Genomic DNA, 23,874 nt, shown 5'->3' on the forward strand with positions numbered 1-23,874 from the left:
TTAAGTGATAACATGAAGCTATCCCAGAGTGAGAAGGGACACAGAGTAGAAAAAAAATATTTGAAGAAATAGCTGAAAATTTCCCAAATCTTATAAAAGACATAAACATATATCTCCAAGAAGCACATTGTACTCCAAACATGATAAACCCTATGTGCCAATTTAAATCTGTTATGTACCCCAGAAAAGCCAAGTTTTAAAATCCTTATTTAATATTGTTGGGTGGGACCTTTTTTATTGTTTCCATGGAGATGTGACCCACCCAATTGTGGGTGGTAAGTTTTGATTAGATGATTTCCATAGAGATGTATCTTCCTCCATTCAAGTTGGGGTTGCTTACTGGAGTCTTTAAGAGGGAACCACTTTGAAAAAAGCTTTAGAACTGACAGAGTCCACATAGCCAGAGATCTTTGGAGATGTATAGGAAAAACTCCCCTGGGGAAGCCTTATGAAATGAGAAGAGAAAGCTAACACATGTCGCCATGTGCCTTCGCAGCTGACAGAGGTATTCCAGATGGTATCAGCCTTTCTTTAGTGAAGGTAACCTCCTGTTGGTGCCTTAGTTTGGACATTTTCACAGCCTTAGAACTTTAAACTTGCAATTTAATAAATTATCCTTTTTAAAAGCTTTTCTGGCTTGGCTCAGCGCAGCCTGCTGCAATCTGTGGATGAACGTGCTGCCGAGCCACCATTATGCCTGACCACTTAAAGGAAGGCTTCAGCTGCATGGTCACAAACCAATTCAATCAGTTATTTAATGACAAATTGGATCCCTTCGAGGTATTGATGGTGGCAGAGAACAAGAAAAAAAAAAGCCAGTGGGGGCGGCGTTAGGGGTCCTGGGGCCAAGAGCACAGCTCAGGCCGCAGCCCAGACCAACTCCAATGTGGCGGGCAAACAGCTGCAAAAGGAGTCCCAGAAAGACTGCAAGAATCCACTGCCCTCCAGCGTTGGTGTGACTGACAAGAAAGAGGAGGTGCAGCTGCCCATGGCACTTAAGAAAGAAGGAATAAGACATGGTGGAAGAAGACCTGATCAACAACTTCAGGGTGAAGGGAAAATAATTAATAGGAGACTAGAAAGTCAACCACCTTGAGAACGACAATTTGAAAAGCCACTTGAAGAAAAGGATGAAGGAGGAGAATTTTCAGTTGATCATATTTTTTCCCTGTAGACCAATGATTGACTGGCCTATCCGGGGCCATGGTGGTCTTGGAAGAGGTCTAGGAGACTGTGTACTTGGAATGGGCTGAGGAGATGGATTTGATTCTTGTGGCAAACATGAATTTGATAGGCATAGTGGAAGCGATAGATCTTCCTTTTCACATTACAGTGGCTGAAGCATAAGGACAGATGTGGAGGTAGCAGATCTCACAACTGGGGAACTGTCAAAGATGAGTTAACAGAGTGCTCAGAATATTCAGAAACAAATATCTTATAATTGCAGTGACTTGGAGCAATCAAATGTGACTGAGGAGACACGTGATGGTGAAGAACATCCAGCGGCAGACATGGAAAATAAGGAGAATGAAGTTGAAGAGGTAAAGGAAGAAGGTCCAAAAGAGATGACTCTGGATGAATGGAAGGCTATTCAAAATAGGGACCAGGCAAAAGTAGAACTTAATATCCAAAAACCAAATGAAGGTGCTGATGGGCAGTAGAAGAAGGGATTTGTTCTTCATAAGTCAAAGAGTGAAGAGGCTCATGCTGAAGATTCAGTTATGGACCATCATTTCCAGAAGCCAGCAAATGATATAACGTCTCAGCTGGAGATCAATTTTGGAGACCTTGGCCTCCCAGAAAGTGGTGGCAGGGAAAGATGTGGTGAACATGGGCATGGTAGACGTCCTAATTGTGGCAGCAGGACTGACAAGTCAAGTGCTTCTGTTCTTGATGTAGATGACCCAGAGGCATTCCCAGCTCTGGCTTAACTGGATGCCATTAGGCAACCAGGCTCTTTTGTGGACCCTCCTCTCTGAGGTTTTGCATGCTTAAGGATCCCATCAATGACTTAATCAACAACTAAGAAATTAAAACAAAACAAAACAAAACCTGTCATTCATACCATTCACACCTAAAGACTGAATTTTATCTGTTTTGAAAATGAGCTTCTTTTGCTACACAGATGTAACAAATATGGTAGTCATTTTTGTCTTTAGAAATATATTGGTAGGAGGGATGTTTTCATAATTTTCAGAGATTATGCATTCTTAGTGAATACTTTTGTATTGCTGCTTGCAATTGCTGCTCACTACAACTGGTAGTGTGTACCAGTTTAAAGCTTTGTCTTCATTTGTATTTTTTAATTAAGGATCTAGACGTTCCCCCAATTACAAGTTGGTTTAAAGTGCTGAACATATCAATTTTAATACCTACTTTGCATTTTCACACATGGTCAACTGGGATATGTAAACTTGATTTGTCAAATTTTATGTTTTATTGAATACTAACTAATATTTTAACTTGGTTTTAATATTTTCATTTTTGGGGAAAAATAGTTTTTCAGTTCTCATGATAGCTGTTATATGTGCTAAATCTTTATGTACAAGATATCAGTACGTGGACAAATTCAAAGCACATTGGTTTATAAACCTTGCTTCTACAGTGATGCATGGATCATTAGGTTCAAATTACAATTGAGTCATGATTTCAGCTATATTAAAAATTTGTGACTTTCCCATTTTAAAAGGCACATTAAATTGGTGAAATTTGTTTAAACCACTTACTGTTGGGAGACAAATCCTGTCAAATGAAATAGTTATGTGGGTGTGGGTTTCCCCCCCTCCAACAGGGTGGGTGGAACAGGTTGATTTGGCCAATGCATAATATTTAAATCATTCCTGTAAAATAAGCATCTGGCTATTCAATATGATTTGCATGCAAGGTCCCCAGATCAAAATTGTATAGCTATAATAAAAAACCCTTTAACTCCTTGTTCTAAAGAAACCAAAGGGCAGTGGTTAGCATGGTGAGGTGGGGAAGTATTTTGATATTTGGACTTTGGAAAGCAGTTTACTTTATAAGGTTGGAACAGCAGCACCATCCATGAAACATAAACCCAAAATTCCAAATTTCCTATATTGCCGTATTTTGGTCTTTAGTTGATAGATGAAAGTTTATTCCACAAAAGGCGATAAGTATGTTTTCCCTCTTTCCCCATTAGAAAATTAGGTTAATAATGTGTTCCTTGAACAGGAGCAGTGCCACTTATTAAAAATACTTGAAAAGAATGATTAATAAACAGGTTTTCTAGAATTTTTTAAAATACTTCTGTCACATTTACTGACAAATAGGAAAGGAATTCTATTTAAAATTGTAAAGATCTTTAGCCACTCAATTTTTGGTAATATTCTATGTATTATAATGCCCAGTTTGACAAATATCGTAAATCTTAAAATGTCTGCTTTTTAACTGATTGGTTCTCCCAAATGCTTCTAAAAGAGAAGTTGTGCAGTAAAAGTTACTGATGGGGGGGGGGGGGGAGCTGTTCTGTTTCTGGTATATCACATTCTGACAGCTTTTACAAACTAAAATACCTTAATAGACCTATTCTAAGACACATGCTAATAAAAACATCAGATGCCCAAAGATTAAAGAGAGAATTCTGAAAGCAGCAGGAGAAAAGCAATTTTGTCACATTCAAGTGATTTGTAATAAGACTAAGTACAGATTTCTCATCAGAAACCATGGAGGTGAGAAGGCAGTAATATGTATTTAAGATACTGAAAGAGAAGAACTGCCAGCCCCAAATTCTTTATCTAGCAAAACTGTCCTTCAAAAATGAGGGAGAGTTTAAGACATTCATGGATAAACAAAAGCTGAGAGAGTTTGTAACCAAAAGACCTGCCCTACTAGAATTGTTAAGGGAAGTTCTTCAGGTAGAAAGGAAAAAACAGGAGAGAGTGGCTTGGAGCAGTGTGAAGAAATGAAGATCTTCAGTAAAGGTACCTAAACGGGCAAATGTAAAACATGATGATCTATATTTCTTATAAGAATACAGTTGAATAAAAAATAACCATATTTTCTTATAACAGATATGCAAAATATAAAGGGTTATTGTGTGACAAAAGACAATAAAAACGGGAAGCGGAGGGATATAGGAAAGAGAATGTGCATGTATTGAAGTTAAGTTTACAAACTAGTGGTTTATAGACCTAGATTGTCTAATAAACACCCCACAAGTATGCACAAAAAAAATTTTTAAAAAGATACAGAAATGGAAATGTGGAACAATCAGTTACATCACAGAAGATCAATTATATACAAAAGCAGGTTGCAATAAAGGAAAAGAGAAACAATAAAAGGTATGACAAAAACAAAGGACAAAATAGCTGGAATAGTCCTGTTCTAACAGTGATAATATTGAATGTTAATGGATTAAACTCTCCAAACAAAAGAAAGAGTTTAGAAGAATGGATAAAGACACATGATCCAACTATTTGTGGTTTACAAGAGACTCATTGTAGATCTAAAGACACAGATTGAAAGTGAAAAAATGGAAAAAGATATTCCATATAAGTAGCAACTAAAAAAGAGCTGAGGCAGCTATGCTAATATCTGACATAATAGACTTTGAAGTCAAAAGCTTAAAGTAAAAAAGGACATTGTATATTAATAAAAGGGTGAGTACACCAAGAAGAAATAACAATCATAAATATTTGTGCACCTAAACCCAGTGCCCCAAGATACGTGAGGCAAATACTGGCAAAACTGAATGGAGAAATAGGAACCTCTACAATAGTACTTTGAAACTTCAATACACCACTTTCCTCAATGGATAGAACATCTAGAAAGAATATCAATAAGGAAGTAGATAATTTGAAAAATATAATAAACTGAATTAGACCTCACAGACATATATAGAATATTGCACCCCCAAACAGCAGGATATCTCCAGGTCAAACCACATGATTGGTCACAAAACAAGTCTCTATAAATTTAAAAAGATTGGAATTATACAAAGTATCTTTTCTGACCACGACTGAATGAAGGTAGAAATCGATAACAGATGTAGAACTGGAAAATCCACAAATATATGGAAGTTAACAACTCTTAATAATTAGGTCAAAGAAGAAGACAGGAGGAAAATCAGGAAATGTCTTGAGATGAATGAAAATGAGAACACAAAATATCAAAACTTATGAGATGCAGAGAAGGCAGCACTCAGAGGGAAATTTATAGCCAGAAATGCTTACATTAACAAAAGAGCTCAAATCAGAGCTCTAACTGCACATCTGGAGAAACTAGGAAAAGAACAGCAAACTAAACCCAAAGTGAGCAGAAGAAGGAAATAACAAGATTAGAACATAAATAAATGAAATACAGGAAAAAAAACAGAACTAGCAAAATCAGAATTTGGTTCTTTGAGAAGATCGATAAAATCGATAGACCTTTAGCTAAACTGACAAAGGAAAAAAAAACAAGTATAAAAGTAATTAAAATCAGAAATGAAAGGCGAGACATTATTACTGACCCCATAGAAATAAAGGGGATCATAAAAGGATACTATGAACAACTATATGCCAATGAATTAAACAACTGAGATGAAATGGACAAATTCCTTCAACACACAAACAGCCTACATTGGCTCTAGAACAACTAGAAGATCTCAATAGTTTAATTCCAAGTAAAGAGATTGAATCATTAATTGAAAGCCCCTTAACAAAGGAAAGCCCAGGACCAGATGGCTTAATGGGTGAATTCTATCAAATATTCCAAGAAGAATTAAAACCAGTTCTTCTCAAACTCTTTGGAAGAGAAGGGAACACTCCCTAATTCATTCTATGATGCCAATATAACCCTAATGCCAGAGCCAGGTAAAGATACCACAAGAAAAGAAAATTAAAGGCCAATATCCCTTATGAATGTAGATGCCAAAATCCTCCACAAATACTACCAAACCTAACCCAACAGCATATTAAAAGAATTATAAACTATGATCAAGTGAAATTTATCCCAGGTATCAAGCAAGGGTGGTTCAACATGAGAAAATCAATTAATGTGTGTACCACATGTAAAAAGTATACGGTCATTTCAGTTGATGCAGTGAAGGCATTTAACAAAATCCAGCACCCCTTCTTGATAAAGATACTTAAGGATATATATGAAAAATCCACAACTAATATATTCTTAATGGTGAAAGACTGAAAGCTTTCCTTTTAAGATCAGGAACAAGGATGTCCACTCACCACTGCCTTCAACATTGTACTAGAAGGTCTAGCCAGAGCAATCAGGCAAGACAAAGAAATAAATGGTATCCAACTTGGAAAGCAAGAAGTAAAACTTTTCACTATTTGCAGATGACAATACCTATATATAGAAAGTACTGACAGAACTACAACAAAGCTACTGGAGATAAACAAATTCAACAAAGTAGTGAGGAACAAGATCAACATGCAAAAATCAGTAGTGTCTCTATACACTAGTAGAAAGCATTCTGAAGAGGAAATTTAGAAAAATATTCCATTTACAATAGCAACTAAAAGAATCAAATATCTAGGAATAAATTTAATCAAAGATATATAAAGGACTTATACATAGCACATTATAAACTATTACTATAAGAAATTAAGGAAGACCTAAATAAATGAACGGACATTCCTCATCATGGATCAAAAGACTAAATATTGACAATATTGTGTCAATTCTTCCCAAAGCAATTTACACACTCAAATGTAATCCTAATCAAAATTGCATCAACTTTCTTTGCAGAAATGGAAAAGCCAATCATCAAACTTATTTGGAAGGGTCAACCTTGAATAGCCAAACCATCTTTAAAAAAGAATGAATTTGGCAGATTCACACTAACGAATTTTAAGATTTATTCCAAAGTTGCAGTGGTCAAAACAGCATGATACTAAAACCAAAAAATAAAAATATATGAGAAAAGAAAAACACACCAGAGACACAGCATGTTACTGGTACAGTGATGAATATATAGACGAATAGAACCAAATAGTTAAGAAATATATCCTCACGTCTTTGGCCAGTTGATTTTTCATTCCTATAAGTTCTGTGATTTGTTTTTTCAGACTTTTGATTTCTTCTTTTTGTTCATTCCTTGCCTTCTTTATATCCTTCCTCAGTTCATTGATTTGATTTTTGATGAGGTTTTCCATGTCTGTTCGGACATTCTGAATTGTTTCAACTCCTGTATCTCATTTGAATTGTTGGTTTGTTCCTTTAACTGGGCCATATCGTCAATTTTCCTAGTATGATTCGTTATTTTTTGCATCTAGGTATTTAATTGCCTTGATTAGTTTATTCTAGAGATTGTTTTCACTTTTTTTTTTTTACCTAGGATTTTCTTGCTGGATGACTTTGTTATCTATGTGTTCTTTGACATTCAGTTCAGCTTATTCTAGTCCTCTAGCTTAGGTTTTATTTAACAGACCAGAATTTTTCAGTTCTTGTTTTTTTGTTTCTTGCCCTGACTGTATGGTACCTTTCCCCCCCCTCTTAGGGGATGTCTACTTAGGTATTATAGACCACAGTCAGATTTTCCCAGACCAAACTGGCCTCCTCTCAGGAAGAAAGAGTCACCTCTGTCAGTTTTCCCTGAGGGTGAGACCCAACAGGTTGAAAGATTTTCCTTTGAGGTCTCTGGACTCTGCATTATTTCTGTCCTGCCCAGTATGTGGGGCTTTTCTGCCTGTGGGTCCCACCAGCATAAGGTGATGTGGTACCTTTAACTTCTGCAGACTTTCCCTGCTGGGGTCGTGGTTGAGATAGAGGAGAGGTTGTAGGCTGGCTTTAATTGCTTCAATTTTCCAGACCCTGGGGTCTGAATTCCTTGAGGGAGGGATTCCACATGGGCTGGGCCCCACCTTTCTCCCGGGGAAGGCATAGGCTCCAGACAAACACTCAAACAATCTCAATTCTGCCTATGCCTGAGGCAGGTGGAGCCTGAGAAGCCCTGCAGCTGTATCTAAAGATTAGTCAAGCTGTAAAAACACAGCTACAAGAAAAAAAAAAAGAGAAAGAAAAATCCTTTTCAGAGCAGGACCCCCATTCCTTGGGTTTGCCAATCAAGAGCTTAAGTTGGTCCATTGCTCTGTGTATCTCCAGGTCCTATGTGCCCCCTTCTTTCCTTCGCAGCCCAGACCTTTTCAGATAAAAAAAAAACTGTTTTTTTTTTCTTTTTTCTTTTTCTGTCAGCCCTGCCCCCTCTGAGCTGGGGCAAAAACCAGCAACCTCCACTTACACTCTGGGTTCAACTGAGTTGGGGACCTATTTTTAGTAGTCAAAATTTGTGAATTAATTCCACAATTGGAGTTAGCTTGTGCTCAGCCCCTGCTGCTGGTAAAGTCCCTTTCCTTTCCCCTCTGGGAAACAGCCTATGCGGGAGGGCCTCCAGCCACCGCAGCCGGAACTCATGGTTCTGAGCAGCTTGCAGCCGGTCCAGCTGGTCCAGACTGATGTGCACTGTGTGTCTAGTCACTGATGTGGCCTCAGCAGTTGTTCTGTACTGTTCCTGGCTATTTGTTAGCTGCTCTGGAGGATGAACTAAATCCCACACCTCACTAAGCTGCCATCTTGGCTCTCCCCCTGGCCAGTTGATTTTTGACAAGGGTGCCAAGTCCACTCAGTTGGGAAAGAATAGTCTCCTCAACAAATTGTGCTGGGAAAACTGGATCTCCATAGACAAAAGAATGAAGGAGGACCCCTATCTCATACCATATACAAAAATGAACTCAAAATAGATCAAAGACCTAAATATAAAAACTAGGACTATAAAACCCTTAGAAAAAACCATAGAGAAGCACCTTTAGGACCTTGTGTTAGGCAGTGGTTTCTTAAAAGCATGAGCAATGATTTAAAAAAAAGATAGATAAATGGGACTCTATAAAAATCAGAAATTTTTGTGTTTCAAAGGACTTCATCACTAAAGTAAAAAGATACCCTAAAGAATGTGAGAATATATTTGGAAACTACATATCTATTAAGAGTTTAATAATATCCAGGATATATAAAGAACTCCCAAAACTCAACAACATAAAGACAGACAACCCAATAAAAAAATGGGCAACAAACTTGAATAGACATTTCTCCCAAGAAGATAATTCAAATGACCAACAAATACATGAAAAGATAGTCAACATCATTAGCTGTTGAGGAAATGCAAATCAAAACTTCAAACCCACGAGAATGACTACTATTTTAAAAAGGGAAAGATAAGTGTTGGAGAATATGTAGAGAAAAACAGGAACACTCGTTCAGTGTTGGTGGGAATGTCAAATAGAGCAGCTGCTCTGGAAAACAGTTTGTCAGTTTCTCAGAAAGTTATGCAGAGAATTGCCTTATGACATGGCAATCCCACTCTGACATATACTGAACAGAATTCAAAGCAGGGACTTGAACAGATATTTGCTTAACCAATGTGCATAGTGGCATTATTCACAATTGCCAGACATGGAAGCAACCCAAGTGTCCATCAACAGATGAATGGATAAGCAAAATGTGTTTTATACATACCATGGAAAGTTACGCAGCTGTGAAAAGGAATGGCGTTCTTATATATACCATTTAACATGGGTAAATTTTGAAGGCATGATGTTGAATGAAATAAGCCAGACACAGAAGGGCAAATATTGTATAATCTTCCTGATAGGAAATAATTAGAATAAGCACAATCCTTGAGTCAGAAACTGGAACACAGGTTGCCAGGGCTGGGAAGGGGTAGGAAAAGGAAATGGGGAAGTAAAGCCTAAATGATACAGAATTTCTGTTTGGGTGATGGAAAAGCTATGGTAATAGATGATGTTTATGGTAGCACAATGTTATAAATATAATCAACACCTCTGAATTATATAGCATGTGATTAAATGGGGGAAATTTTAGGCTACGTATATTACTAAAATAAAAATAAAAAAAAAAAAGAGAAACAAACTTCCAACCCAAACCAAAAAAAAAAAAAAAGACATTATTGGGACAACTTTAAAAATTGGAATATGGACTGTACACTTTATATCAGCACTAAATTTCTTGAACTTAATAGCTGTACTTATGGTGGTTAAAAGATGAGCATCCTTAAGAGGCACATGAAAAGATGCTCAGCTTCACTAGCTATTAGGAAAATGCAAATCAAAATCACAATGAGAGATCATCTCACACCTACTAGAATGGCTGCTGTTAAACAAACAGGAAACTACAAGCAAGTTAAGTGTTAGAGGGCATGGATGGGCAGTCAGAAGGACAGAATACTGCAAAATGCTAAAAGTTGGTAAATCTGGGTATCTGGATGAGGGGTTGTGCTGGTTTGAATCTATGGTAGATCCTAGAAAAGCCATATCCTTTAGTCCTCATTCAACATTACTTTTTTGGGGGGGGTGGGGGGTGCATGGCCCAGGAATCAAACCCAGATCTCCTGCATGGAAGGTAAGCATTCTACCAGTGAACCACTTGTGCACCCCAATATTGCTTTTTGATTGTTCCCATGGAAATGTGACCCACCCAATTGTAGGTGGTAACTTCTGATTAGATGATTTCCATGGAGGTGTGTCTCCATCCATTCAAGGTGGGATTGCTTACAGAGATCCTTTAAGAGGGACCCATTTTGGAAAGAGCTATAGAGCCCGCACAGCCAGTGACCCTTGGAGATGCAGAAAGAAAACACCCCTGGGGAAACCTCATGAAACAAGAAGCTGGGAGAGAAAGCCCCATGTTTGCCACGTGTCTTTCCAGTTGAGAGAGAAATCCTGAACATCATTGGCCTCCTTGAACCAAGGTATCTTTCCCTGGATGCCTTAAAGTGGACATTTCCATAGCCTTGCTTTAGTTGGGGCATTTTCATGGCCTTAGAACTTTGAACTTGCAACTTAATAAATTCCCCCTTTTAAAAGCCATTCTGTTTCTGGTATATTACATTCTAGCAGCTAGCAAACTAGAACAGGGAGTGTATTAGAATCCTATGTTTTGTTTTTAAATTAGTTTTACAACTTTCCTTTAAGTTTGAAGTTATTTCAAAATAAAAAGTTAAACACATACACACACAAAATTTGACACACCCCCTTCCAATCCAGTCTTAATAATTAAGAGCACTGACTTGCTCTGCCTTTTATTTTCTTGCATTTGCCCTTTACCTTTTGTGCCTATGGATGAATTATGGAATACTCTGAATCTCATTTTCCCTAACTGCAATATTGATGTGATAATACTAAATGCCCCAACTAAAGCATGATGTTGAGAATGTGTACTATGAAGATATTAATTGAACAATGAGATATTGGAACATTTGAGCCAGCTACCCCTCCCCACCTGATTCCTGAGAGCGGTATGTGGCTGAAGACAATGACACAAAATGAATGTATGTTTTCATTCTTAGGATTTGGCCCCATACTCCTATAGACACCTAATACACTATACTGGACCAAGAAGTGAATTACTTTTTTCTAGGATAGGGCAACCTAAAATCCAGAATCAGTACAGACTAGCACTGTAAACTGGTCTTCCGGAAGAAGTAAACACAAGAGAAAGAGGCAGCCACCCCTGGACCTGACTTACCTCACCAGCCCATGGCAGGTGAAGTAGCCCAGAAAGAAAACTGCCCCTACAGAAACATGCCCTTAACCTGTTGGTGAAAATTTCTTCAGTAGCCTAATGAAATGTCTTTCCTTTGGCCAGTTTCTAACAGCATTCCTCCCCCTTTAGGGTGGAGGTTCCTTCAGTTCCTTCCCTTTTAGTAACAGACTAAACTTCATGAAGGAATGTGACCTTTTCAAGAGTAATGTAGAGAAACAAAGCTGAAGATGTTTATAGTCTAATTCCAACAATTCCACTCTTAGATATATCTCCACAGAAAATGATTCCTTCAGCCTTCATTACACAACTATAGAGTCATTGTATTTGTAGGGTACCCTGAGTTAACTGTGCCCATCATATGGCAATGGGCGGGAATCTCCCAAGATGTCTTACTGGCCCCCATCAGGCCAACTTGAGTGCTGAGGGTATTATAAATGGCACATCTGTAATCTGTTTGCACCCGTTTTTAAAAATCATGGAACGACTCTTAGATATGTACACCAGAAGACATATGCCAGAATGTTCATAGAAGCATTTATAAGAGAAAAAAAAATTGGAATACAACCTAAGTACCTAACAAAGGAATGTGTTAAAGTATGGTATATTCCTGTAGTTGAAGTGCTTATACAGTACAGTAATGGAAAAGAACCAACATCAACATGTGGATGAATCTTTCAAGCAATGTTGATCAAAAAAGCAAGTTGTAGAAGTATACATACAATATGATGGCATTTATATGAAGTTTAAAAACAAGCAAAATTTGCTTTTATTAAGCAAATAAGGATATAAGGATAATAAGGATATTAAGAATATTAAGAATATCCTTAAGCAATAAATATATAGAAATGCGAGAGAATGCTAGCTACCAACTTCTAGACTGTAGTTACCTCTGGAGAGCTGAGAGATGGGGGAGAACACTAGGGGGATATGGTTGATGTTCCACTATTTTATTTCTTAGGTTGCCTGGTAGACACATGAATGCACGTTGTTTATACATCATACTCTGTTATATTTTAAAGATCTTATAAGAAATTTAAAAATTAAAAAAATTAACGTGCTGGTGAGAATAGTCTGAGATGAGGATGGAGAGCTAGGCAGGATGGTGGCATGCCTTTTAGGCTGTTTTAAAGTTTAACTATACCCTAAGAGCAATGGGGAAACACTAAAAGGTTTTAGGCTTGGGAATGATTCCAACAGATTAGTATTTATTGATTAGATATGACTCCTGCTAAAGTGTGGAGACTGGTTTTGGGGACAGGAATGTGGATCTGGAAGAACAATTAGGAGATAACTGCTACGGTCCAAAGTGGAGAGCTCTTCTGTCACTCCATCTTCCTTTAACCTTCATAGTGTTCTTCCTTTCCAGTTCTATCCCCAGCTCTCTGGCCATGTACCTTCATCTCCATCTCTCATTTCTCTCTGTTCCAGCTCCTTAAATGTTGATATTTCTCAGAATGGTTTGTTCACTCTCCTTTTTTCTTCCTTTTTGGTTATTTGCCTTTGTGATTTCATGTACACTCACAACTTCAACTTCTACTTTTATATTCAAGATCCCCAAATTTATTTCTCCAGCCTAATCCTTTCTCCCAGTTCCAGACTGGGAAGAAATGTTCTACACATTTCTTCTTGCCTATCTTATGATTGGCTCAAATCCAGCCTATCCAAAATGGAATTATCGTCTTAGAATGTGCCTTTTCCTTCTGTCTTGACTAACAAGATATTGATGAACCATATTGCTTTCTATCAAGTTGTCCAGGGCAGAAAACTGGGTCTTATTCTAGACTTTTTCGTATCTGTCACCTTGACCTCTTTAATTGGTTTAGTTTCCTTGGCTGCTTAAGCAAATACCATACGATGGGTTGGCTTGAACAATGGGAATTTATTTGCTTATGATTTAGAGGCTGGGAAAAAGTCCAGATCAGGGCAGTGCTTTCTCCCCAAAGACTGAGGAATTCTGGGGCTAGCTGTTGGGACTCCTTGATCCTTACTTCCTCTGTCACATGGCAATGCACATGGCAGCCTCACCTAGCCTTCCAGTTCTCTTCCGGGTTTCCTTGAATAAAGTTTTTATTTACCTTAGTAATCCCATGTATACCCACAACTTCAACTTCTACTTTTTATGCTCATGATTTCCAAATTAATTTCTCCTTTACCCCAGGTCCAGGCTGTCTTTTAGAATTTCTTCTTGCCTGTCTCATGATCGACTCAACTCCAGACTGGTAATGTGGACATGACTCTCAGGGATGAGCCTGGCCCTGATCCTGGCATGGGGACTGAGTGACCAAAGGGAACAAAAAGTTTCAGCAGCTAAGAGGTTTCAAATAGAGTTGAAAGGTCATTCTGGAGGTTACTCTTATGCAAATTTTAGCCAGATATTTGAGACTACCACAGTATGCCAAGCCAACAACTGACCGTATTCCTGAAAACCCTAGGGAGTGCCTTGGGCTCTATCTAAATCTCTATAGAAGTTTTTCTTAGAAAATTTATCTTCTTAGAAATTTAAGGCCTCCAAATTAGCCTGACCAGATAAGTCCTAAAACCCAGAGGTACTAGTCCCCCCAGGAAGAACAACCAGCTGAAGGTCAATACCCCTTTCAGCACAAAGAAGTTAAAATGGTCATTGCTCAGATATCCCTGAAGATAGAGAGAAAGATCAAATAAGAGGGAGGAAGTTAGGATTTAACAAATGACTGAGACTACTGATTCAAAGAAATATTTAGATTTTTCTTTGTAGAATCTAGCATTTTAGAATAGCCAGAAGGAAATAACTAAAGTTATTGAGCTGTAATCCAGTAGCCCTGATCTTTGATAATGATTGTATAACTATATTGCAAAAAAAAAAAAAAAAAATTTAGTTGCCTGTGTTTGTATGGATCTATTTCTGGATGTTTTGTTCTGTTCCACTGATATATCTGTCAATACTATACTGTTTTAGTTAACCTACCTCTATTGTAAGTCTTAAAATTGGGTAGATTGCAATACTAGTGGTCATTAAGAGGGAGGGTTAAGGGATATGGGATGTATGGGGTTTTTCTTTTTTCTTTTCATTTCTTTTTCTGGAGTAATACCAGTGTTCTAAAAATGATCACAGTGATGCATACACAACTGTGTGATGATAATGTGAACCACTGATTGTATGCTCTGGATGGATTGTATGGTGTGTGAAGATATTTTAATACAAATACATTAAAAAAAAAAAAGAGGTCCCCATCCCTTAGAAGAAAGTAATTCTACCTCTGAGTAATTTAATAGAAATTTGGAAATCAAATTGAATAGTCTTAGTCATCGCCTCTCTGGGCTTCCATTTCATGTCTATAACATGAAAAGGTTGGACTGGTTCTGTGTCTCAACCACTCTCCTGCTGTCCCATTGCCCTAACACACTGGGCTGCTTGATATTTCCTGAACCTACCATGGCATGTTTGTGCCCCTGTGCATTTGATCCTATAGTTACTTCTTCCTGGATTCCTTTCTCCCACTTCTTCCTCTAGAGATCCATTATATACTTGCAAAACCTAACTGAGGAATCACCTCTTCTGTGAAACCTTTCCAGATTTCTCCTCTGCCTGCTAACTCCCTCACTCAGAATTAGTAATGCCTGTGAGTAGTTTGCTGGTACTCTCTATTACAGGACTTAAACACTGTGGTTTTGTAGTTGGTTGTTAAGCCACCTCTGTCTTTCATTGCCCAAGGGCAGGGTCTGGGTCTTACTCTCCTCTATATCCACAGTGCCAGTGCCTGTGCCTAGAGCAGTGATTCACAATCAAGGCGGCACATTGGAATCACCTGGGGAGCTCTGAAAAATAAGTGATGCTGGGTCCCCCCACCTCCAGAGAGTATGATGTAATTGGTCTGGAACGCAGCCTGGACATTAGGATTTTTAAAAGCCTGTGCTTATGTGTAGGCATCATTGAAAACCACTGCTACTGGAGGGGCAGTTGAAGAAATAAAGTCTCAAGGAGACTGAAAGGATGAGAAAATGTTAACCAAATCATTTACTGAATAGAAAATATTTAAGACTAGAGCTAAAGCTGAATTTTTTAAAATGCCACCGCTCCCCCCCACATTAAATAGTATATGCTATGGCTAAGTCATCAAAAGATTTCTATCTGTTTCCTGATGCCTGCCCATACAAAAAAAAAAAAAGATTTCTAAATGATGGTCAATGACATCGGGGAATTATGTGTTTTTGTGTGAGGAGGGACCCAGAAATGCAAAAAGCATAAAAATGTAGTCCCTCTAAATCCAACAATTGAACTTTTTGTGCATAGGAAATAAGCAATAAAGTAAAATAAAGAACCACCTGGAACAATAAGCATTTCCCTCTGTATATAACACTACAATATGTGTATGCATTTGTGTTAAAAAAAAAAAAAGGTATGGCTTATTTGCAAATTATCCTGATTTTTTCCTCATTTTCTAGGAATATTTTGAAAACCATTGCTCTGGGTCAGATGTTGTCCTTGTGTATATGTGGAACAGCCATCACCAGCCAGTATCTGACTCAAAGATACAAAGTAAACACCCCAATGCTTCAGAGCTTTATCAATTATTGCTTGCTGTGCCTAATCTATACAGTGATGCTGACATTTCGATCAGGTATGTCAAATATGGGAAGTATCTTTCCAAGAAAATTGTTTTCATAAAAATTTTAGCTTCTAGGCATTTTAAGATAAAACATGGGTTATGTATAACAATAGAAAGTTTAAAAAATTGGTATTGAAGAAAAAACAAGGGACAAAACCAAAAACAGGAAACTATAGCTGTATTTTTAAAAGTTACCAGAAAAATATGCTGTCTCTGCATTCTATGGATGTAGTTACTAGAGATTTATGAATAACTCTCTGAAGTTGTTGATTAAATTAAGCAGAACCAACCCGTTTGTAGCAGTAGAAGTTGTTAAAAAAAAAAAAAGCACAATGCTATTACAAGTTACATGTTTTTCCCCCTGAGGTTGATAAAATCAAGAGGCAATATTAAACATACTTAAAAAGTGAAGAACTCTCCAAAATAATATATAGTTAAGTGGAGAATGCTAAATGGAGCACTGACTGCCTGTAGATACAAGTCTGTATTGTCAGAGAACAAAGATAAGGAATTGACAGGTAATTAACAAAGAATTAACATCATTATCACTGATTGGTTAAGCTATATTAGAATCATCATAAAATTATGATTTCTAGTTAGCTGCACAAAAATGGGAAAAAGTGGTTTCTAACATTTATGCACCAGACATCATTTTAATTGCTGAACTTCAAGTTATATACTAGCTCATTGAAGCCACATAAAAACTCAGGAGAGTTTTATTATTATTATCCCCCACTTTACAGATGAGGAAACTGAGGCATACAGCAGTTAGATAATTTGTTCTAAATCATATAGGGAATACTTGGTGGAACCAGAATTCTATCCTATGCACCCTGCCTCAAGGGCTGCTAATCCTAACAAACATCTTTCCCACAGGAGAAGAGCCTGGCATTATAAAGTAAATTAAATGAGATAAAATTCAGGAATGTGAAGACAATGGGAAACCAAAACTGACTGGGAGGGTGCAGTATTACCATTTTCAGCATATTTAAGGCATATAGTGGAAGCATCAGCGTTGTGTTTTTAATCTTCTTTTACTATGAACCCTATGTATCAGTGGCATTCAGTTGTGTCAGAATACATCATTTATTTTTGAAGGAAAACAAGAACCATTTGTAGGAGAGGGGAAATCATCTGAAGAGACAAGTACCAAATTTGACAAGAACTTAGGGAGTTGGAAGTAGAACTGGCACATGGTTAATAGCCTTGGACTGACTTCGCTCTTCTCTGTAAATACCGGCCTTCAGAAGTCATTGTGATTCATAAATGCATCAGTATGATATTCCCTTGTTAGGTGCATTCCATGCCACCCCATTTTGAAGAGGACTGTCTTTGTTTTTAGAATATTCCTGCTAACCGAGTCTTGAAAATTATTTGCTTATGATTCTTACTGCTTTTATTTCCATGTAGGTTGGCAGCCCTGGGTCTCCTGTGAGGCCAGACACTCTAAAATAGTGGAAGTCACTTAACTTAAATAAATAGAATTTGGGAAACAAAAGGTGTTTTTTCAATGGTGTCACTAGATCTTTTCCCCAGTCTTACCACTGATTTAATTTTCACCTAAAAGCACATCTACTCCAGAAGAATGACCTCACGTAGAGTTTAGTATGAAGAAGCCCAGAAATGGAGGTTAAATAACCAATGAAATCATAACAAAACATTTCATTTACCTAGGTTAGTCTGTGACTTGTCAGGACTGGCTTCACCCAAACTCATACTGGATATTACATTTATACTAGACAGCAATTTAATGACTTTTCTCCCATTTATGTTCTCTCTGCTGCTTTCACTGAATACTTGCTCCGTGATGACACCTTATCTTGGGCCTCATTCCAGAAACCATGTAGGTGACTCTGCTGACTGTTGCCGGGGTTTAGTTTATAAGTAAAGGACAGTAGGAGGGGCCACATTCAAAATACACAGCAAATCCTTGCTTTGACTTTTTTTTTTTTTTTTTTTTTTAAGTTTTTGCATGGGCAAGCGCCAGGAATTGAACCTGGGTCTCCGGCATGGCAGATGAGAACTCTGCCTGCTGAGCCACCGTGGCCCGCCCTCCCTTGCTTCGACTTTTTAAACTCCAAATTAACATGCATAATATAATTTTCAAGTAACAGGTACTAATCCAGATTTCTTTCACCCAGGCAGTGATAACCTTTTATATATCTTAAAAAGAAAATGGTGGAAGTATATCCTGCTGGCATTAGCAGATGTGGAAGCTAATTACCTGATTGTCAGAGCATACCAGTACACAACTCTAACCAGTGTCCAGGTAAGAGGAAGTCCACTGACCACTTTGGAATTTAAAATTTTAAGAGAAGATTCTGAATTCATAATATAATCTAATTTTATTGAAAAGCTGTTTACTTGAAGAAAACCTAAACACAGGTGGCTGTTGTTTTCCAATGGAGCATATGCTTTAATGAGTAATGTTTGCTGGAATTAGTGAAAATATATACAAGTTAATCAGTTCCCAGACTGGCTAATGCTATAGCAGATCAGAACTGTTCCTACCCAAGTCGGTGTAAATATTTAGTTGGCAGTTGATGCTGTGATGTTAACAACAGCTTTGCTTTATGCATTGCTCAAATGTGGCATATGAAAATGGATGTACTTTGTCCTAGAGAAAAGTTGGAGGTTTGCAAGTAAAATATTCAAGACATCGGATCTATTGGAAAGAACCTATTATAAATCATGAGTAGAGGTGGTGGCCAACAGTAAAACTCATATCCCTATTTCTTTATTAGATTTAGTTCTGCTAAACTGAAAGAAAAACGTTCCTACATAGCAGTAACTCTCCAACTTTGTGGAGACATCAGCTGTGTTGATGTTAAACAAACTATGGGGATGCACCATAGCATTGCCTCACCCATACTAACAACACAATGTTTTATAAATGCAGGTTGTGCTGGTTTGAAAGGATGTACGTCCCCTAGAAAAGCCATGTTTTAATCTAAATCCCATTTCATAAAGGTGGAATAATCCCTATTCAATACTGTATATTTGAAACTGTAATCAGATCATCTCCCTGGAGATGTGATTTAATCAAAGTGGTTCTTAAACTGGATTAGCTGGAGGTGTCTCTCCATCCATTTGGGTGGGTCTTGATAAGTTTCTGGAGTCCTATAAAAGAGTAAACATTTTGGAGAATGGGAGATTCGGAGAGCGCAGAGAATGCTGCAGCACCACGAAGCAGAGAGTCCACAAGCCAGGACCTTTGGAGATGGAGAAGGGAAATGCCTCCCGGGGAGCTTCATGAAACCGGAAGCCAGGAGAGAAAGCTAGCAGACGATCACCATGTGCCCTTCCAGCAGAAAGAGAAGCCCTGACTGTGTTCGTCATGTGCCTTCTCACTTGAGAGAGAGACCCTTGAACTTCATTAGCCTTCTTGAATCAAGGTATCTTTCCCTGGATGCCTGTTATTGGACATTTCTATAGACTTATTTAATTGGGAATTTTCTCTGTAAACTAGCAACTTATTAAATTCCCCCTTTAAAAAGACATTCTGTTTCTGGTATATTGCATTCTGGCAGTTAGCAAACTAGAACAGAGATGAAAGCGATTGACTTCAATATTAGGTTTAAACTTTACAGTTTCATGCATATATCACTTTTTGATGCATTACTTTTCACTTTTTAAAACCAGAAATGTTCTCATTTGATCTCCAAATTTTAGGAACTGTGGGTAATTTGGAGAGAAATTAGATGTATTTCACTGGGAAAAGATAAAAATTGATGAAAACTCGGTATTTTTCCAATGTGGATGTACATTAAAATGTTACTGGGATGCATTTATTAAATAGTTTATTTTCTGTAGCATTCTGTTAAGCCTTATCCTCAGCAAACCTGTTGGTTTTTGACTGGCATAGGCTAAAAAACTGAGATAAGAGATATGTGTTAAGATAGACATCATAAATACACAAGCAAGTTTTTTTTGGGGGGGAATGGGATTTAGATTAAAACATGGCTTTTCTAGGGAACATACATCCTTGGATCATGTTTTATAATCCACTCTGCCATTAATCCATTTTCATTTAAAGTAACTTCTAATAAGGAGGAACTTTTACCATTTTTACATTTGTTTTCCAAATGTCTTGTACCTTGTTTGTTTCTCATTTCCTCCATTACTATTGCCTTTGTATTTAAGTGATGTTTTATAGTGCACTGGTTTGATTCCCTTTCATTTCCTATTCTGTGTATCTTTAAAATGTTTTCTTAGTGGCTACCATGGGAGTTACATTAACATCCTAAGTTTATAACAATCTTGACAAACAAGATTTTATCAAAATTAAAACCAGAAGTTGCAGAGTTGAAGTTTATACAAATAGGATAAAGTGCACTTTTAGCATTGGGTGATGAGGGTAAAAGTTTGTAGAAAATGGTATATTCTAGTCACATCTACCCTCCATTCTCACACACATTTTAGTTACTTGGTTATAATTTCTAGAAACTGACCTCTGAGCTAGAAATGATTAAAAGTTTTGAATAAGTACAAAGTCAAAGCACAGCTATCTTCAACATTTATAGTTGGGTTTTGGTGCCTGAAGCTTATGATTTATACTATCGAAAACAGTTTCATTTCAATCTCTTATAAAATCTAAGCAGTTGGTTGTCCAAGATGTGTACTCATGTTCTTAGAAAGGCCCATATATTTTTTATATATTTATGTTTGTTGTTGTGGTTACAACAATTTAATTAAAAAATGATACATAAAAGCACAGTGCCTGGGCAAAAAATGGTTTCCCAACAAAACTTAGTTCCCTTCCCTTCCTAAAAGAGTGAACAGCTCAATGAAATATTGCAACTACCATTTGAAACTTGAATCATGAAGATGATGCTAACTGAAATCTTGTAATTCCCTAATGTATAGTAAGAGGCCAAATCTCTACTACATGCTAAAACCCAACCGTAAAGTAGACACTTATTACCCCTATTTTACAGATGAGGAAACTGAGGCACTAAGAGGTCAAACAAATTGCCTAAAGTTAGCAGCTAGTAAAGTAGCATATGAAATCTGATTCCAGAACCCTAGAGTACTTAGCATGCCTTAAAGCATCACATCTAAAAACACATTTCAGGGAGCCTATACTCAGAATTTCTTTCTCTCAGTCCGTACTGTGATTTGGTTTTACATAACCTATAGGGATATTCAACCTACTCGTTAACCAGATTTGCTAAGAACTCTAGGGTTCTGGAATCAGATTCAGTTCTTATTTCAGACTGATGAATATTCACAAACATTCCTGATGTTAGCAGTCCTGCTGACCTTGCAATTTCACTGTCTGTTACAAAACTTGGAATTGCAGCTAATGGGCTTCGTAGGTCTTTTCAGATGTAGGTTTTCTGTTCAAACAGCACAGTTGGAAGTTTTTTCTCAGTGATACTTCAGTGGGTTTTCTTTCACATTGAACAGAATCTTGTTTCATTCCAAACGTGATACATCTCTAACCTGCAATATTGACAGTAGATTCAATGATGTTTATTGATAATACAGTCCATTGAGCCTCGGCAAGAATATACTAAATTTTTTCGGATGCTGTTTTTAAAGAATCCTTTGCAGGCTTCACAAGTTACTGCTCCATAATGACTTCCTGATCCTTCGTCTCCACATACTACACAAAGATCAAAAACCATATTTGCTCCTTGGTCTGGGGAAAATTATCTGTTGAGAGCTGGAGGTGTTGTGCGGACAGATCAGGAATTGTAAAAAGTAATTGGTTGACACTTACTGCATCTGGATTTGTGAGGAAAACTTTTCCTGGAGTGGAATCTTGCCTGTCCAGAATGACTTTGTTTGGAGTACAGCCATCGTGATTTGTCAGAATAAACTGCTTACCCTGTGTCCTGTGGACAAGAGCTGTCATGATTTGGATTTTCTGGCCAGTTTGCTGCTCTGTAGCAATTTCTCCCATCTGTTGTTCAGTGATGTGATGTACAATTTCCTCTATTGTTGTCATGATCTAGTTTTCAAAATGTCACATGCCCAATGCAGAGAGAAGCCTGGGCCATTCCATTTTTTTTCCTCCAAAGAGAAAGATCCAAAGGCAGTGGCTACTTTCACCCCATTTGTCATGAAAGAAAACGGTGCCGCTCTGGTGTGTGCAGGGCGTAGACTATACAGTCCCATTGTGGCCGCTGCTGGAGGGTTCCCAGAGAAGACAGGTTGGAGATAGCGGAGGAGGTCAGAGGTAGGAACTGAGCAAGGGGGAGGGGGCTTTCAGGGTATCTATATTTAGGGAGGGTCAGAGATCGTGACCCCGCCCCTCCAGAGCGCAGTACGCAGTTTTGCCCACACCTGCGCAGGAGCGGCATCTATATATCATTTTAAAAAGCCATCTAACAACTAAAAGTTCCTCCTGCAGCTGACAATGCCATCACTGAAATTATTCAAGTGGGGTCTCTACTTGAATGGGTCTCTGCCCTGGGTAATCTGAAAGGGTAGGAGTTTGGATTAGAGGGTCTTTAAACCCCCTTCTTAAAGAGCCCTTCCTAGATTCTATAACTGCAAACAGAGGTCATTCACATGAACTTTACAAAGTGGCAATTTACATCTCATTGCCTAGGTTTCTCCCAATGTCTCCTCCCATTTACCTGCCACATTTACCTGCTCCCCACCCACAGCTGACTCCTTTCTCGTGCTGCTCTAGTCTTTCCAGAATGCTATTCTTCTTGATGCCACCCCCATTCTCTAAGGCCTAATTCAATTCCATTTTCTCTTCTTTATTCCATTGTATCCCAAATGCAGTCTAACTCATCTTTTTTATTAATTAAAAAAAATTAACAAAAATATTGACATATCATTCCATTCTACATATATAATCAGTAATTCTTAATATCATCACATGGTAGTCTAACTCATCTTTATATCCATGTACCGCCCTCCCTCCCTGAAACTGGGCCTTCCATCGAATGCTGCTTACAGTGGCTGTACATAATATCTTTTTAAATTAAACTAAATAGCTACCTGGCCAAGATGGCAGCTTAGTGAAGCATGGGATTTAGTTTGTCTTCCAGAGCAGCTAGGAAATAGCCAGGAGCAGTATGAAACAACTGCTGAGGCCACGTCAGTGACTGGACACACAGCACACCCCAGGCTGGACAAGCTAGACCGGCTGCAAACCCACCTAGAACCATGAGTCCCTGAAGCCACAGTGGCCGGTGCCCCTCCCCCACAAGCTGGCTCCCAGAAAGGAAAGAGGCTTTACTAGCAGCAGGGGCTGAGCTCAGCCAAGTTCCAATTGTGGAATTAACAAATTCCGACTGTTAAAAATAGGTCCCTAACTCAGTTGGACCTCGAGTAAAAGCTGAGGTTGCTGGGTTTTGCCCTGGTCCAGAGGGGGCAGGGCAGACGGAAAAAGAAAAAGAAAAAAAAAAACAGGGGCTTTTTGGATCTGACAGCACAAAATACTTGAAAGGGTCTGAGTTCTGAAGGAAAGAAGGGGGCACATAGGACCTGGAGATACACAGAGCAACATACCAACTTAAGCTCTTGATTGGCAAACCCGAGGAACAGGGTCCTGCTCTGAAAAGGATTTTTTTTTCTGTGGCTGTGTTTCTATGGCTTGACTGCTCTTTGGATACAGCTGCAGGGCTTCTCAGCCCTGGGCAGGCATGGGCAGAATTAAGCTTGTTTGAGAGTTTGTCTGGAGGTTGTGCCTTCTCCAGGAGCTCAAGTGGAATCCCTCCCTCAAGGAATTCAGACACCAGGGACAGAAAAACTGAAGCTATTCAAGCCAGCCTACAACTTCTCCTTTGTCTCAACCATGCCCCCA

The 23,874-nt window shown here is 38.2% G+C and overlaps 1 protein-coding gene and 2 pseudogenes across 2 annotated transcripts in view; 2 read left to right on the forward strand and 1 right to left on the reverse strand.

The window, feature by feature from the left end:
* SLC35F2 (solute carrier family 35 member F2) overlaps positions 1-23,874 on the forward strand; it is a 74,271-nt gene that overhangs the window by 28,279 nt on the left and 22,118 nt on the right. For both annotated transcript variants that reach the window (XM_077113072.1, XM_077113074.1), the window contains exons 2-3: positions 15,943-16,118; positions 18,248-18,375. In XM_077113072.1, the coding sequence (XP_076969187.1) occupies positions 15,943-16,118; positions 18,248-18,375 (304 nt within the window). The remainder of the gene's footprint in view (positions 1-15,942; positions 16,119-18,247; positions 18,376-23,874) is intronic.
* LOC143643333 (SERPINE1 mRNA-binding protein 1 pseudogene) lies at positions 321-2,384 on the forward strand (annotated as a pseudogene).
* Positions 21,257-22,059, reverse strand: LOC143643848 (nuclear receptor subfamily 2 group C member 1 pseudogene; annotated as a pseudogene).

This window comes from Tamandua tetradactyla, chromosome 8, assembly GCF_023851605.1.
Source record: "Tamandua tetradactyla isolate mTamTet1 chromosome 8, mTamTet1.pri, whole genome shotgun sequence".
In the NCBI taxonomy this organism is placed as follows: Eukaryota; Metazoa; Chordata; class Mammalia; order Pilosa; family Myrmecophagidae; genus Tamandua; species Tamandua tetradactyla.